The 13,616-nt window shown below is 37.0% G+C and overlaps 3 protein-coding genes across 3 annotated transcripts; 2 read left to right on the plus strand and 1 right to left on the minus strand.

The window, feature by feature from the left end:
• Positions 1-1,080: 1,080 nt before the first annotated feature.
• LOC21399125 lies at positions 1,081-3,588 on the plus strand. Its single transcript, XM_010106152.2, has 5 exons — positions 1,081-1,386; positions 1,499-1,610; positions 2,220-2,293; positions 2,374-3,045; positions 3,235-3,588. The coding sequence occupies exons 1-5, from the start codon at positions 1,183-1,185 to the stop codon at positions 3,385-3,387; spliced, it is 1,215 nt and encodes a 404-aa protein (XP_010104454.1). The 5' UTR covers positions 1,081-1,182; the 3' UTR covers positions 3,388-3,588.
• A 731-nt stretch (positions 3,589-4,319) lies between these two features.
• LOC21399126 lies at positions 4,320-4,736 on the minus strand. Its single transcript, XM_010106153.1, has one exon. The coding sequence runs from the start codon at positions 4,734-4,736 to the stop codon at positions 4,320-4,322; it is 417 nt and encodes a 138-aa protein (XP_010104455.1).
• Positions 4,737-10,874: 6,138 nt separating this feature from the next.
• Positions 10,875-13,616, plus strand: LOC21399127 (translation initiation factor IF-2). Its single transcript, XM_010106154.2, has 4 exons — positions 10,875-11,404; positions 11,529-11,645; positions 11,757-11,827; positions 12,977-13,616. Exons 1-4 carry the CDS (start codon positions 11,123-11,125, stop codon positions 13,275-13,277), a joined length of 771 nt encoding a protein of 256 aa, XP_010104456.1. The 5' UTR covers positions 10,875-11,122; the 3' UTR covers positions 13,278-13,616.

Consider the following 13,616-nt stretch of genomic DNA (forward strand, 5'->3'; position numbering starts at 1 on the left):
TGTATCTTGTAAATGTTGATCGGCCCGATCCCAATCCTTAATGCAAACCAAGGCTTCAATCAACATTGAGTGACTGGTCTTTTAAAATAGAGATCATCAAATAGCGATGAAGTTATTAAACCAAACCAATCATTGAGTGACTTTTGATAAATTATCAATTTACTTTGGTATGCAAGTAGAAAGTTACTTTGATATAGAGTCACAAAGAGAGTGAAGAAAGTTGAAGAAAAAAGAGGATAATTAAGAGGATGAGGAGAGATTGTGAACAGAAAAATAGATAAAGATAGAAAGAAGAGTGATATAGAATAGAAAAACACAAGTATCTATAAGAACAAAACCGGCATTATATAGAAACAACACTTTTTTAAAAAAAATAATAATAAAAACGTGATGGCAATGTGTTTCTTTCCTTGTGTATATTGTTTTTTGAGGAATCATTTTATCATGTGATTGATTATAAAAAAGGGTCAAGAATGTGAAAACTGAAATATTAAACTGCTAAAATAGGAATTTGCTCTTTCTATTAAGGAATTATGTGTTTACCTTAATTAAAAAGTAAAAAATTTAAATAACAAATATGGGCATTGGGTCTAGTGGTATGATTCTTGCTTTGGGTGTGAGAGGTCCCGAGTTCAATTCTCGGAATGCCCTAATTTGTAGCAACTAAAATTTTCGGGCGGTTTTGGGAAAATCGGGCAACTCGGGCTTCGGGCAAAATTTGGGTTTTCGGGCTTATTTGGAATGCCCTAATTTGTAGCAACTAAAATTTTCGGGCGGTTTTGGGAAAATCGGGCAACTCGGGCTTCAGGCAAAATTTGGGTTTTCGGGCTTATTTTCGGGTCGGGCAATTCCGGCGGACGGCGGTATAGGACGGTTAGACGGCGGCGGGCAAGAGAGTTAGTGTCAAATTCGGGCTGCCCGAACCCGAACCCGAAAATCTAGCTTGGGCGGGCGGGAGATGGGCTTGCCCGAAAAAATTCGGGTTTCGGGCAGCCCGCTAACCCGAACTTTCAACACTGGTCGACCGTTTGATATTTAAAAAAAAGAAAAACCCTCGCATCCTACAACGGTCTTATTTTCGTTTGCTCTCTGGGAAGAAGCATTCTTCTTCTTCTTCTTCTTCTCAATCTATCTTCTTCTTAATCTACTGCGATTCTTGGAAAAATACACTGTGATTTCAGAATGGGAACGGATCGAGGGTCAAAAGCTTCCTCGGATCGTCAAAATTGGAACAGAATTTTTAACGGTCTGGTGAAGATGTTGCAGACCCAACAAGTGCAGCTCGAGACGCTCGCCAAAGAACGGAAACTCCTCAAAGATCGCATCCGAATGCAACACGACCGATGGGTCTCCGATGTTCGCCTCTTCGAAGAGCAAGTCGCTCAGGTAAATTTCATCAATTTCCCTTTTTGGAATCGAAATTTAGGGTTTTGGGAATCGTACCGTTTTAGGGTTTTCTGAAAATTGACGGCTTTTTTGGTCGTAATTTGTCATGCAGGTGAAGGGGGATTTGGTAGTTCAAGATATGGCAGCCTCGCTTGAGGCCGCCAAGTCGGAATTGGTCATGGGTTTGAAGCAAAAAGATGCGTATCTTAACAAATTGAGACTAGGTTGGTCTTCTACCTTCATTGATGCGTTTTCAATCTGAAAGGATTTTTCTTGACTTTTTGTTTAAATTGACATCTTATTGTTTAGTTTCCACGAATTTCATCTTTAAAAGGAAAGAGCATGAAGAAAACTCAGGGTTGAATTGTTGGAGTGTTATGGCCTAAAATTGAAACATAAATAAGTTGGCTTGAAATTGAATCAGAAATAAGAGTTACTTTTCAAGAAAGCGCATACAAATCCCTGTTTATGACGTATTCATTCTCTTTTTTATCTTTGTTATGATGTGGTGGGAATAGGTAGTTAAGTATTAAACCTAAAGAGTTGATGTCCATAGAACACCTATTTTTTCTGTGGGTTTTAGATCATATTTCAATAGAAGGTGGGTAAATTTGTAAATACTTTGAAATGGGACAAAAATAATTAACTTGCTTCTTCATAGTCTACCTGTTCCGTATTCCATAACTTATCCACCTTTTATAGAAGCATTATTTTGCAATGTTATTCAAATAGAAACCACACTAATAGGGCTCTCGTGGATTTGGGGGAATATACTTTTGTTTTCACTTCAGTATTCACCATTTATCAATCTTCTTATGCTCCATGATTTGCAGCATACGCAGAAACTGAGTTGGAAGATTTTAAAGGGTTGCTTGATTTATTATCTAAGAAAGGCTCTGATCCAAAGGTATGTGTCCAAGCTTCCAAATAAATTTTGTACGGCAACAATCTGCCGAAAGATTGTTATGAACTTTTTAGTGTTTACAGAATGGGGGCAGAGACAGCAATAGAAGATCTTCTTCAAATACCAAGAACGTAGAGCAGCATTCTGAAAATCTAGAAAGTGAACTAAGGAGACTAAAGCAGGAATACAACAAGTTTGCTTTGGAAAAGGACGCCGAGGTATCTGCACTCGTGGCAGAGAAAAAATTTGTGTGGAACCAATACAAAATTCTGGAAACTGACTGTGCAAATAAACTAAAGAGAAAGAGTTCTGAAGTCGAACAAGCAGAGGAGAAGGTTCAAAAACTTATTGCCGGTATGGAGGAATTACAGTCATCAAATGATGAAAAGGACGACAGAATTGCCAGATTAACAAGCCAATTGACTAAGATGAGCGAAGAGTCAAACAAATTCAAGGATGAAACTAGTAGACTCTCACAGGAATTGGATTTGCTTTTCACAAACAGGAAAGGACCTTCATCAAATGATGAAAAGGACGACAGAATTGCCAGATTAACAAGCCAATTGACTAAGATGAGGGAAGAGTCAAACAAATTCAAGGATGAAACTAGTAGACTCTCACAGGAATTGGATTTGCTGAGAAAGTCCAGAAGTTGCGCTGTTACACCTGTTTTAGGGCCTTCCAACAGAAGCATTATATCGAGGAAAGAATCATCTGCTGGGCAAGCTCAGAATTCTATAGAGGACATTGAAAAGGTACCGAAAATTATCGTGTCGCTTTTTCTTTTTCTTTTTTTCCCTTAAAAGTTTATCTTACTACTGTGTTGGCGTCTCTAATTAGTCTTCTTGATTTATTTGACTTGAAGAATTCTATATAATTGTTTGTAAATTGACGCATTAATGGATCAAACTTGATGTTTTACATGATATTTTCTTGATGCCCAGGGTGGTAGAAGAAGATCAAAGAGAAAGGGGGGTGATGTTGCATCCATGTCAGTGACAGAGAGTCCAAAGTTGTTATCAACCTCATTTAAAGTTCCCAAATTGAAGAACCCATCTCCTCGTGTGCGATTATGGCCCAACGCTAGCGTTTTCTAAATAGCAGAGTCAGGAATGTATATATTTAATTTTTAATTTTTAATCTTTTTTTTATTTGTTAGATTGTATTATTATCTTTCTTGATTCTGGATTTCTCATCTGGACATCTGCAAGACAGCATAGTAATTCTTTTGTTTCCTCTGAAACTGTAACGTGTCTTTAGAACTCTACCCTGTAATTTTTCCTCTCTCTAAGAATAACCGTATCCTCTCGTTTATGGTCATGGTATTTTTTGTAAGCAAATGTTCCATTCCTTTTATTTATTTGTTCAATTTTTCCATCGGCCGATCCAATTTTAGATTTTTTTTTCTTTTTTTGAAAAAGTTTACTCATAAGTTTTGAGAGGACCCTTTCTTTTTTTTTTCCTTTTTTTTTTTTTTTTGCTTGAAAGTTATGTTTTAATTACAGTTCCCACAGAGACTCGTGGAACGTGGGATATTGGAAATAACTAATGTTTTTCCTTACTAGCAAAACAGAAAAACTAATGTTATTCCCTAAGAATTAATATTTTAATCTTAATGTTATTTCTCTACTATATTTTGAACTAAATAAAAAATATATAAAAAAACTAGAAAAGGACCATATAAACCTTTTTTTTTTTTTTTTTTTTTTATAAAAGTTATCAGAACATGTGAGCTTGATATTTGTTCTAACATCAACACAGAAATTTAAAGCACTAGTCAAAATAAAAGTTAAATAGGAAACAACTTAGGTCGACAAGTTAACTAGTAAATCATATTTAACATCTCATTGAGTGCCGGTGAGTCTGAACTAGTAAATCATAATTAACATCTCTCACTAAAAAAAGTAGTTACTACTCATCCGATCAAACAGAAACTGAAAATAGTAGCTTTATCTGTTAATCTGTAATAAACTATTTAAACGCAACTAACACAAATTTGACACTTTTATATCATCATGCCAAAAAAAAACTAGTAGGAGCCCCAAATAGGAGGCCACCACTTGGACTGAAAATAAGACTGGTAAGAGATCAACACCGCAAGCACAACCAACAGAACCACCACGCCCCACGGAGTCCCGCCGCCTTCCGAGACCGCTTCATGCTTTGTCCTCGGCCTCACCACCAAAACGGTGCCGTATTTGGTCACCGAGTGGGCCACAAAGATCAGAACCAACGGCAACAACAGGAGGAAAAGCCTGAACCCGATAACCGTCTTCTGCATCTGAGACTTGTAGTTTGCGTAAGAGGAAACGGACAGCAAAACGACAACGATTCCGACGATTGCCAACAGAGGAAGAGGTGGTGCAGTTAACGAGGCAAGAGTTCGTTCTGTCCAACCAAGCTTCCATGACGAACCGCTTCTATCTTCCCTTATTAACCAACCCATTTTTTTCTCTCTTGTTGCCTTCTTTACGCTTGTTATGGTTTTCTTTTTGTTCAAAGTGGAGGGTATGATATATATATAGGGAAGGTAATGATGTGATGCTGTGATTGATATATTAATGGATTTGTCATTTGTGTGTTGCTTTGGCATAAATTCTGGGTCTAGAGATTCAGAAAATCTCTATTCACAACCGACCTTTAACTTTGCACCAATTTGGTTGGGATTGATGCCGAAATAGTGAATATATTAGGCCCGTTTAGTTCGCTGATTTGAATTTTTAATTCGAGTTGATATGTGATTTTATGTGAGAGCTTTTTACTGTAGTAAAAAAGTTAGATGTGATTGTTTGTGAGAGTTTTTTACTGTAATAAAACTCGAATTGTAAACTCAAATAAGCGAAATGAACGAGATATATCCTAAACTTTCTATGAGGAATTCTTTTTTGGAGAAGGTTTTTATGAAGAATTGCCATATGCCGTTGTAAAAGACGCACAAAGAGGAGGGAATATATTCCTAGCTACTTCTATTTCTTGCAACTATTCATATGGGAGCTTTTCTCTAAAGTTTTTGATACGGTGTTATCCACTAAGGGCCCTTTAGATTTGCTGAAAAAAAAAAACTGCATTTGATTTATTTAGTTTAAAAGCCTCTTTTAAATCTGTTTAGATTGACAATTTTAAAGTATTTTTAATTTTTTAAATTTTTTTATAACAACTGCATTTGATTTATTTAGTTTAAAAGCCTCTTTTAAATCTGTTAAGATTGACAATTTTAAAGTATTTTTAATTTTTTAAATTTTTTTATAACAAGTCATTTCATTAGTGTTTATGATAAAAGTACTTATGAAAAGTTTTTTATTTACTTTTTTAATATTTTATTTGTGAATAATAAATTAAATATCTCATCTATATCTTTTTTTTATTAAAATATGTTCAAAAATTCTTCTTAGATATAAAAGTATTTTTTCAGTCGCTATCTAAACACTAATAAAAAAGTCTTAACTTTATTTTCTTCTACTACTTAAAAGTACAAGTATAAACTATTCCAAATGAGTCCTAATTCTTACTTATTCTTTTAGAAAATTATCCCCCTCTTTCTTTTAGGTAAAAAAATCATTCCACCATTTTGAAGGATATGATTAATGAACGTAGAGAAGAGAATGTTAGGTCATTTGTTAGAGAGGAAATTGAGAAGGAAGTAATTAGAATATTTATAGAACCGATTACTTTTAAATTCTTTTAATTTTACAAAGAAAATGGAATAGAAAATGTTGCATAAAATTAAGAATACAAAATTTTCTCAAAAAAATTAAGAATATAAAATAACTACTATAGGAGACATTAGTAGAACAAAAAAAATAGATGCATATTTTCTATTTTACGAAACAAAAACTACGGGCCTGTTTGTTTCTGTTTCCATTTCCATTTTCCACGCATTTCGAAGCAAAAAAATTGAAAACGGGTGTTAAAAACGCGTTTGGTGCAAGTTTTTTTAAAAAACAAAAACAAAAACGTTTGTCTTTTTGTGGAAATCAGAAAACGAAAAAAAAAACATGTTTTCTCCCTTTTCGTTTTCTTCCTTTTCTCTCCTATTTTCTGCTTCAGCCTCCCCCGTCTGAGTTTTTTTTTTCTGCTTCAGCCATTCTTCAGCCCAGATACTTCAGCCTTCTTGCCAGCTGACCTCCTCCGTTCTTCTCGCTGGATTCGTTTTCTCTGGTTTCCTTCTCGCCTGAGATTTCTCCGTTGGGGCTCCTCCGGTTTCCTCCGTTCTTGCCATTCTCGTCTCGGCCTCTTCTCACCCAGGTATGGCTCTTCTCACCGAGTTATTCGTTTTCTGATTTGGTTTCCTTCCCGCCTGAGTTGGTTGAGTCTTTTTAGCTGATTTTAGAGTTTTTTTACCTGATTTGGTTGTTTTTTTATGGGTTTTTTTATAATGATTTTGACATGATATACTCAATGAAATCGGTTGATTTCCGTTTGATTTGGTTAGTATTTTGTCTAATTTTTTGATTATCTGAGTTGCTAAATTTTTTTCCCTTTTTTTTCCAATGGGAGGTTTAGGGGGGCTGATAATCAGCCCCTAATGGGGGCTGATAATCAGCCCCAATGGGAGCTGAATCAGCCCTTAGGAGGCCCCCGTTGGGGCTGAATCAGCCCCTGGGGGCCTCCCATTGGGGCTGACCTGGGAGGCCCCAATGGGGGCTGATAATCAGCCCCCATGAGCCCCAATGGGGGCTGATTATCAGCCTCCATGGGTGCTGATAATCAGCCCCTATCAGCCCTAATGGGGGCTGATTATCAGTCCTGATAAGGCTAATAATCAGCCCCCATCAGCCCCAATGGGGGCTGATTTCAGCCCTGATGGGGGTTGACAATTAGCCCCCATGAGCCCCAATGGGGGTTGATTTCAACCCCCATCAGGGGCTGATTTCAGCCCCCATCAGCCCCAATGGGGATGAAAATCAGCCCCCATCAGCCCCTATCAGCCCCGATGGGGGCTGATTAATCAGCCCCCATCAGCCCCATTGAGGGCTAAACATCAGTCCCCATCAGCCCCAATGGGGGCTGATTTCAGCCCTGATGGGGGTTGACAATTAGCCCCCATGAGCCCCAATGGGGGTTGATTTCAACCCCCATCAGGGGCTGATTTCAGCCCCCATCAGCCCCAATGGGGATGAAAATCAGCCCCCATCAGCCCCTATCAGCCCCGATGGGGGCTGATTAATCAGCCCCCATCAGCCCCATTGAGGGCTAAACATCAGTCCCCATCAGCCCCAATGGGGGCTGATTATCAGCCCTGATGGGGGCCTGATTTATCATCCCCCATCAGCCCCATTGGGGGCTGATTATCAGCCCCCATCAGACCCTGCGTGTGTGTGTGTATATACTTTACAAATTGACATTTATTTTAATGATGAAAGTGTTATTTTAGATGTGTGATAAGGACGATAATACGAAATGGCCGGCCGCAATTGAGGATTTTTATGTATAACTGATATTCGAATAGTAAAAAATTGGGATGCAAACATCCACTCTGGACAAAAAAATGTGAATGAAAATTGCTAATGAAATAGCACTTAAGTTTGGTAAGCATTTCACGTCAGACCAGCTTAAAGCAAAGTGGAATAGGCTTTGACGTAGCACGAGGGAGTTTAAGGCATTAATTGAAACAACAGGGTTTGGTTGGGATTCTGAGGCTAACACTGTCACAGCTGAAAAAGAAGTATGGGATTCATATGTGTCGGTAAGTTTTGAGCATTAACATCTTATGTTATATTAAGGAGTTGAATTGGTGTTTGGATTGCACATGAGTATTTACTCTTGTTTTCTTTATAATGTCAAAAACATCCTGAGGGTAAGAAATTCAAGAAAGGGGATTTGCAGAACTTTGCCAAACTTTCACAGATTTTTTTTGGGACTATTGCTACTGGACATGGGTCAATGAATGCACATACTGTCATTAATGTTTTGAATGCGGCGAAAAGGGCGGCCACACAACCGGAAGAGGTGGAGAAGGGTACAGGGGACTCGGATGAAGTCCGGGGTGCAGAAGACAATAGAAACAGATGGTCTCAGGGTTCTACTACTCGATCCAAGAAGAAGGGCAAGAACAACAGTGCAGTTGACGCGGCTATAGAGGCTTTGGCAAAGAGTGCTACCCTACGTAGTGAGACATATGTTCAAAAGGTTGATTTGTTTCAGCAATATTTAGCTGATAGGCAAGCCCGTACTATGGCATTAGCCTAGGCTCAGAAAGAGGATCCAACTACATGTATTGAAACCTGTATGTATTTGCTGAATGAGTATGGGGAGTATTTAGACAACAATGTGTATACTAAGGCAGCGCACCAGTTAGCGGTTGACATTTCCCTTAGGAGGATGTTTGTGCAAATGCCCGCTTGTCGTCATCTTTCATGGATTCAAAGCATGTAGTTTAAATGATTATTGTGTTGTTTTCTTTATTTGTTTCCTCTCGGACGTATGTTTTTTTTTTTAAGTATTGTTGAGCATGTACAACAGATTTTCCTCTTGGACTTGTGTTTGTTAGACTTTGTTATTTGTTTTTAGTCGGATTGAATTACATTGGAGTTCTTCGTTTGATTAGTTAATGTTATATGGATGTTTGATTAGTTCCAGTCTTGGTTCATTTTTTAGGTTAATATGGATTCAGATAGTGAGAATGATGCCAGAGCTGTTGACTTTCTCCAGTCATCAGATGATGATGAACAACCACAACATTATATCCAATTATTGATGTCGATTGGAAACAGACGAACTAGGCAACCTCGTCGTAATTCTGCGTTAACAGGACGAGAATATGTTTTAGAACAATTACATGGACATCCCGAAAATTTGTTTGAAATGTGTCGTATGCATCGAAACACGTTCGAAGCAATTGTTCAGTTAATTTGAGGTCGCAATCTACTACCTTCTTCAAGTATTTCAGCAGAAGAATCTCTAATGATGTTCTTAAGAACGGTTGCTCACTCAGATCGCAATAGAGAGATACAAGATAGATTTTGTCATTCTGGAGAGACAGTACACCGGCATTTTGATAATATGCTTACCGCATTGTCTGCGTTAGATGGTAATGTTATAAAACTACCAAATATGAACATTGTCCCCCCAGAGATTCAACACAACCCTAAGTACTGGCCATGATTTAAGGTACAATCTGACTATGCTCATAAACTACTAATATGACAAATAATTTTAAATTAATCATAACTCATATATTACGTTGTGGATTCCCGTTACAGCAACACGCAGGGCTTTTTGGCACCATTTCGCGGTCAAAGGTACCATATTCAACAGTTTAGAAATGGTGGTCAACCAACAGGACCACAAGAGTTATTCAATTATTATCACTCTTCACTGCGTAATTGCATAGAGAGGTGCTTTGGGGTCTTGAAAGTAATGTTTAAAATTCTTAGGCATATGACCAATTATTGGATGCCAAGACAAAATGTTATACCAATAACTTGTTGTGTGATCCACAATTTAATTAAGATGCACACGCGAGATGATCCTCTATTTAGACAATATGAGGTCGATTTGCCCGTAGAAGATATTGAGGGAGAACAAGAAGGGCAACAGGAACAACAACATAGTATGGATGCACAAGAAGCAGAAACATATGAAATGGGTGGTCGGCAACAACGTAATTACATGGTTAATTTTAGGGATCATCTAGCTAATCAAATGTGGGATTCGTATAGGCGACAATAATTTAAGCTAATATTGTAATTTTCATATTTTATTAATTATTAGTGTTTTTATTTGTGATTCAATTATTATTTATTTAATATATTAAATATTATTACATGTATTCAAAAATGAAACCACCAAACGCAGTTTCAGTTTTTTTAAAACTGAAATCAATCTATAAATAAAACTACCAAACGCATTTTCAGAAATAATTCAAAAATGAAAATGAAAACGTTTTCATTTTCATTTTCGTACAAAAAATAAAAACGCTTTAAAATCAATTCTAAACGCACCCTATACCTTTTCATATTGAAAATATTATTCCTGACATGGATTTTTTTTTTCTACCCTCTTCTTATTTTCCGTCCCACTTGTTAAGAGAGGGTAACGTGAACTTGAAAGCATTGCTTAATTAGACGTTCGTTAGTTGTACTTGAACTAGAATTTATTGGATCACTTTTACTTGAACTAGAATTTATTAGATCACTTTTTCTTTTTCTTTTGATATTTTTTAATACGTTAATATACTAATAAGTTAAATTTTTTATTTATTAAATTTATATAAAATCACATAAAAATTAAAAAATGTATAAATTTAACTGTTAAAAAAATTTAATATATTTGTACTAACTAATCTCTTTTTTTTTTTTTTTTTTGGTCAATAGAAACATCTTGTCTTTTTTTTTTTTTTTTAATGAAACCCTTGAAAGAAATCTCTGATGAAACGATTTGTACGCTTTTGGAAACGCTGTTCCTCAAAATGCAGGACACGCGGCGGTCATGCATTAGAGATCGTAAATCTCGCAAGCCCGGCTCAATCTGCACCTGGAGAAACCATTCTCAGTTAATGGGCCAAAAATAGGGCCTAGAAATGTCCAATTGGGCAAACTGGTGTCCAACTAATCTGCTATCTGGACCAATAAGCAGACATTCTTCTCAGAATCTCAAGCCAAGTTTGAACAACAATGGCTTGCTGGTTCTAGGGTTCCTTGAAAACAACAGTCTCGTCGACGGCAACGTCTCAATTTCCTTTTGAAACGAAGGGCTTTTTCCTAAATTGAAAATCAAAACGTTGACATTATCAAAAAAATAATAGTAATAATAAAAAAAAAAAAAGAAAACAAATTTGTAACCAAAGAAAACGTATTTTTCTTCAAAGCTCACCTTTTTTTTTTTTGAAATATGCCGTCGGAGGACGCGAAGCCGGTGAAGATGAAATCGGAGGTGAAAGACGAAGGAGAGGACGACGAGAAGAGCCTGAGCTCCATTATGGAGAACCGCAAGAAGAAACTGGCGAATAGCAATGCGAAAGTGAAGGAAGAAGAGCCCCTAGATTATGATTCCGATAAGCCGACTAGGGCTCGCTCAAAGGAAACCAAAGTTAAAAAGGAAGAGAATGCCGATGACGATGACGACGATGAAAAGCCCCTTGCCAAGAGGAGCTCCTGCGTTAAGCCCGATAAGGTTTTCTCTCACTTTACTTTGCATTTGAGATTATGTACAGCCTAAAGGAATGTTGCGTTTTTGGGGGAATGTAGGAGAATTTTGAATGATTGGTGTGGTTTTTGTGTGTTGATTTGGGATGAAGGATTTGAAGAAGAAGAAGAGAAAGGAGGAAGAGAAGAAGAGTTCTGCTGCGGAGCAGAAGAAGAGGGAGAGGAAAGTTTATAATTTGCCTGGTCAGAAGCGAGACACTCCTGAGGAGGTATTATTGTCTTCTTTCATTTTTTCTTGGTCAGATTATTGATGTTATAACATTTCTTTTTTTTTTTTTTTTTTTTATTGTAATTGTGTTGAAACTTTCTGGATTTTTCAGAGGGACCCGTTGAGGATTTTCTACGAGACGTTGTACAAACAAATTCCACATAGCGAAATGGCACAATTCTGGTGAGTGTTTAGTTATTTTCTCCTTGTTGTGAGTTGAATTTGGTTGTTTGAGGAACTTGTGGAATAATTGGTAAAACTAAATTTTATATGCCTTTTATTTCCTTTAGCTAATGCTTAATGGTTTATGCCTACTAGATTGAGAATTAAGGTTTGGATCATGTACATTCACACACACACACACCTATGGCTACTTCTGTAGAGAAACAAGCATTTAATAACCATTGTGGTTGAATTCTTAGGTCGTAAGTTTTAAAGAATGAATTTAAGGCCAAAGCTTTAAAAGAGGACCATATGAAACTCCACTTGGCACGAAGAGAGACTGCCTTATCTTTATGCTAATAATAATTACGTTACAGGGATAAAGGACAAAGAAAAGGAAGACTTATATTTCGACAATAGACACTTCCTGTGTTTAGTTTCTGAATCTATCACTTGCATTGTGGATGATTCACATGTTATCAGATCCGTTTAGTCATATTAAGATATAAAAAGATTTACTTGATTTATGCCCCTTGATCAATGCCTCAACAGAACAATTAAGAAACACACACGAACAAAAACAGTTCACACCATTAGGAAATTGGAAGAAACTGAAAAGCTTCTTTACTGCTCCAAGTTACAGATTCTATCTTGCTCTCTGATGTACACAAGAAGAATTCTCAAATCTGTTTTCCTTCAGTTTTTTCTTCTCTCGGGCTATACCAGAAAACTCTTGGTACATGAATCTCTCTTTACAATTATCTCTACAGATTACAAGTTGTTCCTCTGCTATTAGTCTCGTATGCAATTGACTAGTCATACACCACTAAACAGCCTAACCCTTATTTAATCCAAACCAATTAATGGTCCACGTCAGCAACTTCACTTTGACTTCAATCAACGACCATCACTGTTTCTGGAGATCAGCATGCTTTCGCTTTATTTTAGCCTGCGATTTATGTTTAGCAAAGTGCATTCCTGGCAATACTTCAATTGGTTTGAGTTACATGTTTAGCGCTAAAGCTAGATGTGGTTACTTTGTGTATCAGTCTTCTTGATCTAGTGACAAACCTTCCAGTGATCATATTGGTACTCATCAGTGGTAATAATGATAAAGTTCAAGCTGTTTCTATTGTCTTTCCTTTGAGACTCTGTTCAATTCAATTGCAGGATGATGGAGTCTGGCTTGCTTCCAGAAGCGGAGGCTAAGAAAGTTTTTGAGAAGAAGCAGAAGCGAAGTCAGCAGCAAAAGTTCAGTTCCCCGACAACAGCTGTTAAGAGCACTGCATCTGCTGGAGTCAAGAGGAAGACTCCATCTTCCCGATTATGTTCCAATAAAAAGAAGCCGACAGAGTCCAAAGATCCTCCAAAGCAGAGTAAGAAGCGGAAGATTGGAGATGCAAACTCTGATGGTGATTCTGATGACGACTTCATCATCAACCATGGCAAGAAGAAAAAGCGAGTTACTTAATTGTTTTTCTCTTGAAGCTACACGAGAATTCAAATTTTACCATCACATGGTAGAATTTGAAATCATGATAACTGATTGAATTGTTTCCATCTCAAATCTTTTAGTTGATCTAACTCGATATTTTCACTAGGCTTCCCCTCCTGTAATTGAGTTGTAGTGACAATTAACATATTTTTACCATCACATGGTAGCATTTGAAATCATGAAGTGATTGACTTGTTGCCAGCTCAAATCTTTAGTTGACTGCTATTTTCTACTAGGTTCTCCCACCTGCAATTGAGTTGTAGTTACTATTAGCAAAAACAATACCTTATTTTAATGAAGCCTGATCATTTTATA

Source organism: Morus notabilis, unplaced genomic scaffold (assembly GCF_000414095.1).
Source record: "Morus notabilis unplaced genomic scaffold, ASM41409v2 Scaffold550, whole genome shotgun sequence".
NCBI classification, from domain to species: Eukaryota; Viridiplantae; Streptophyta; class Magnoliopsida; order Rosales; family Moraceae; genus Morus; species Morus notabilis.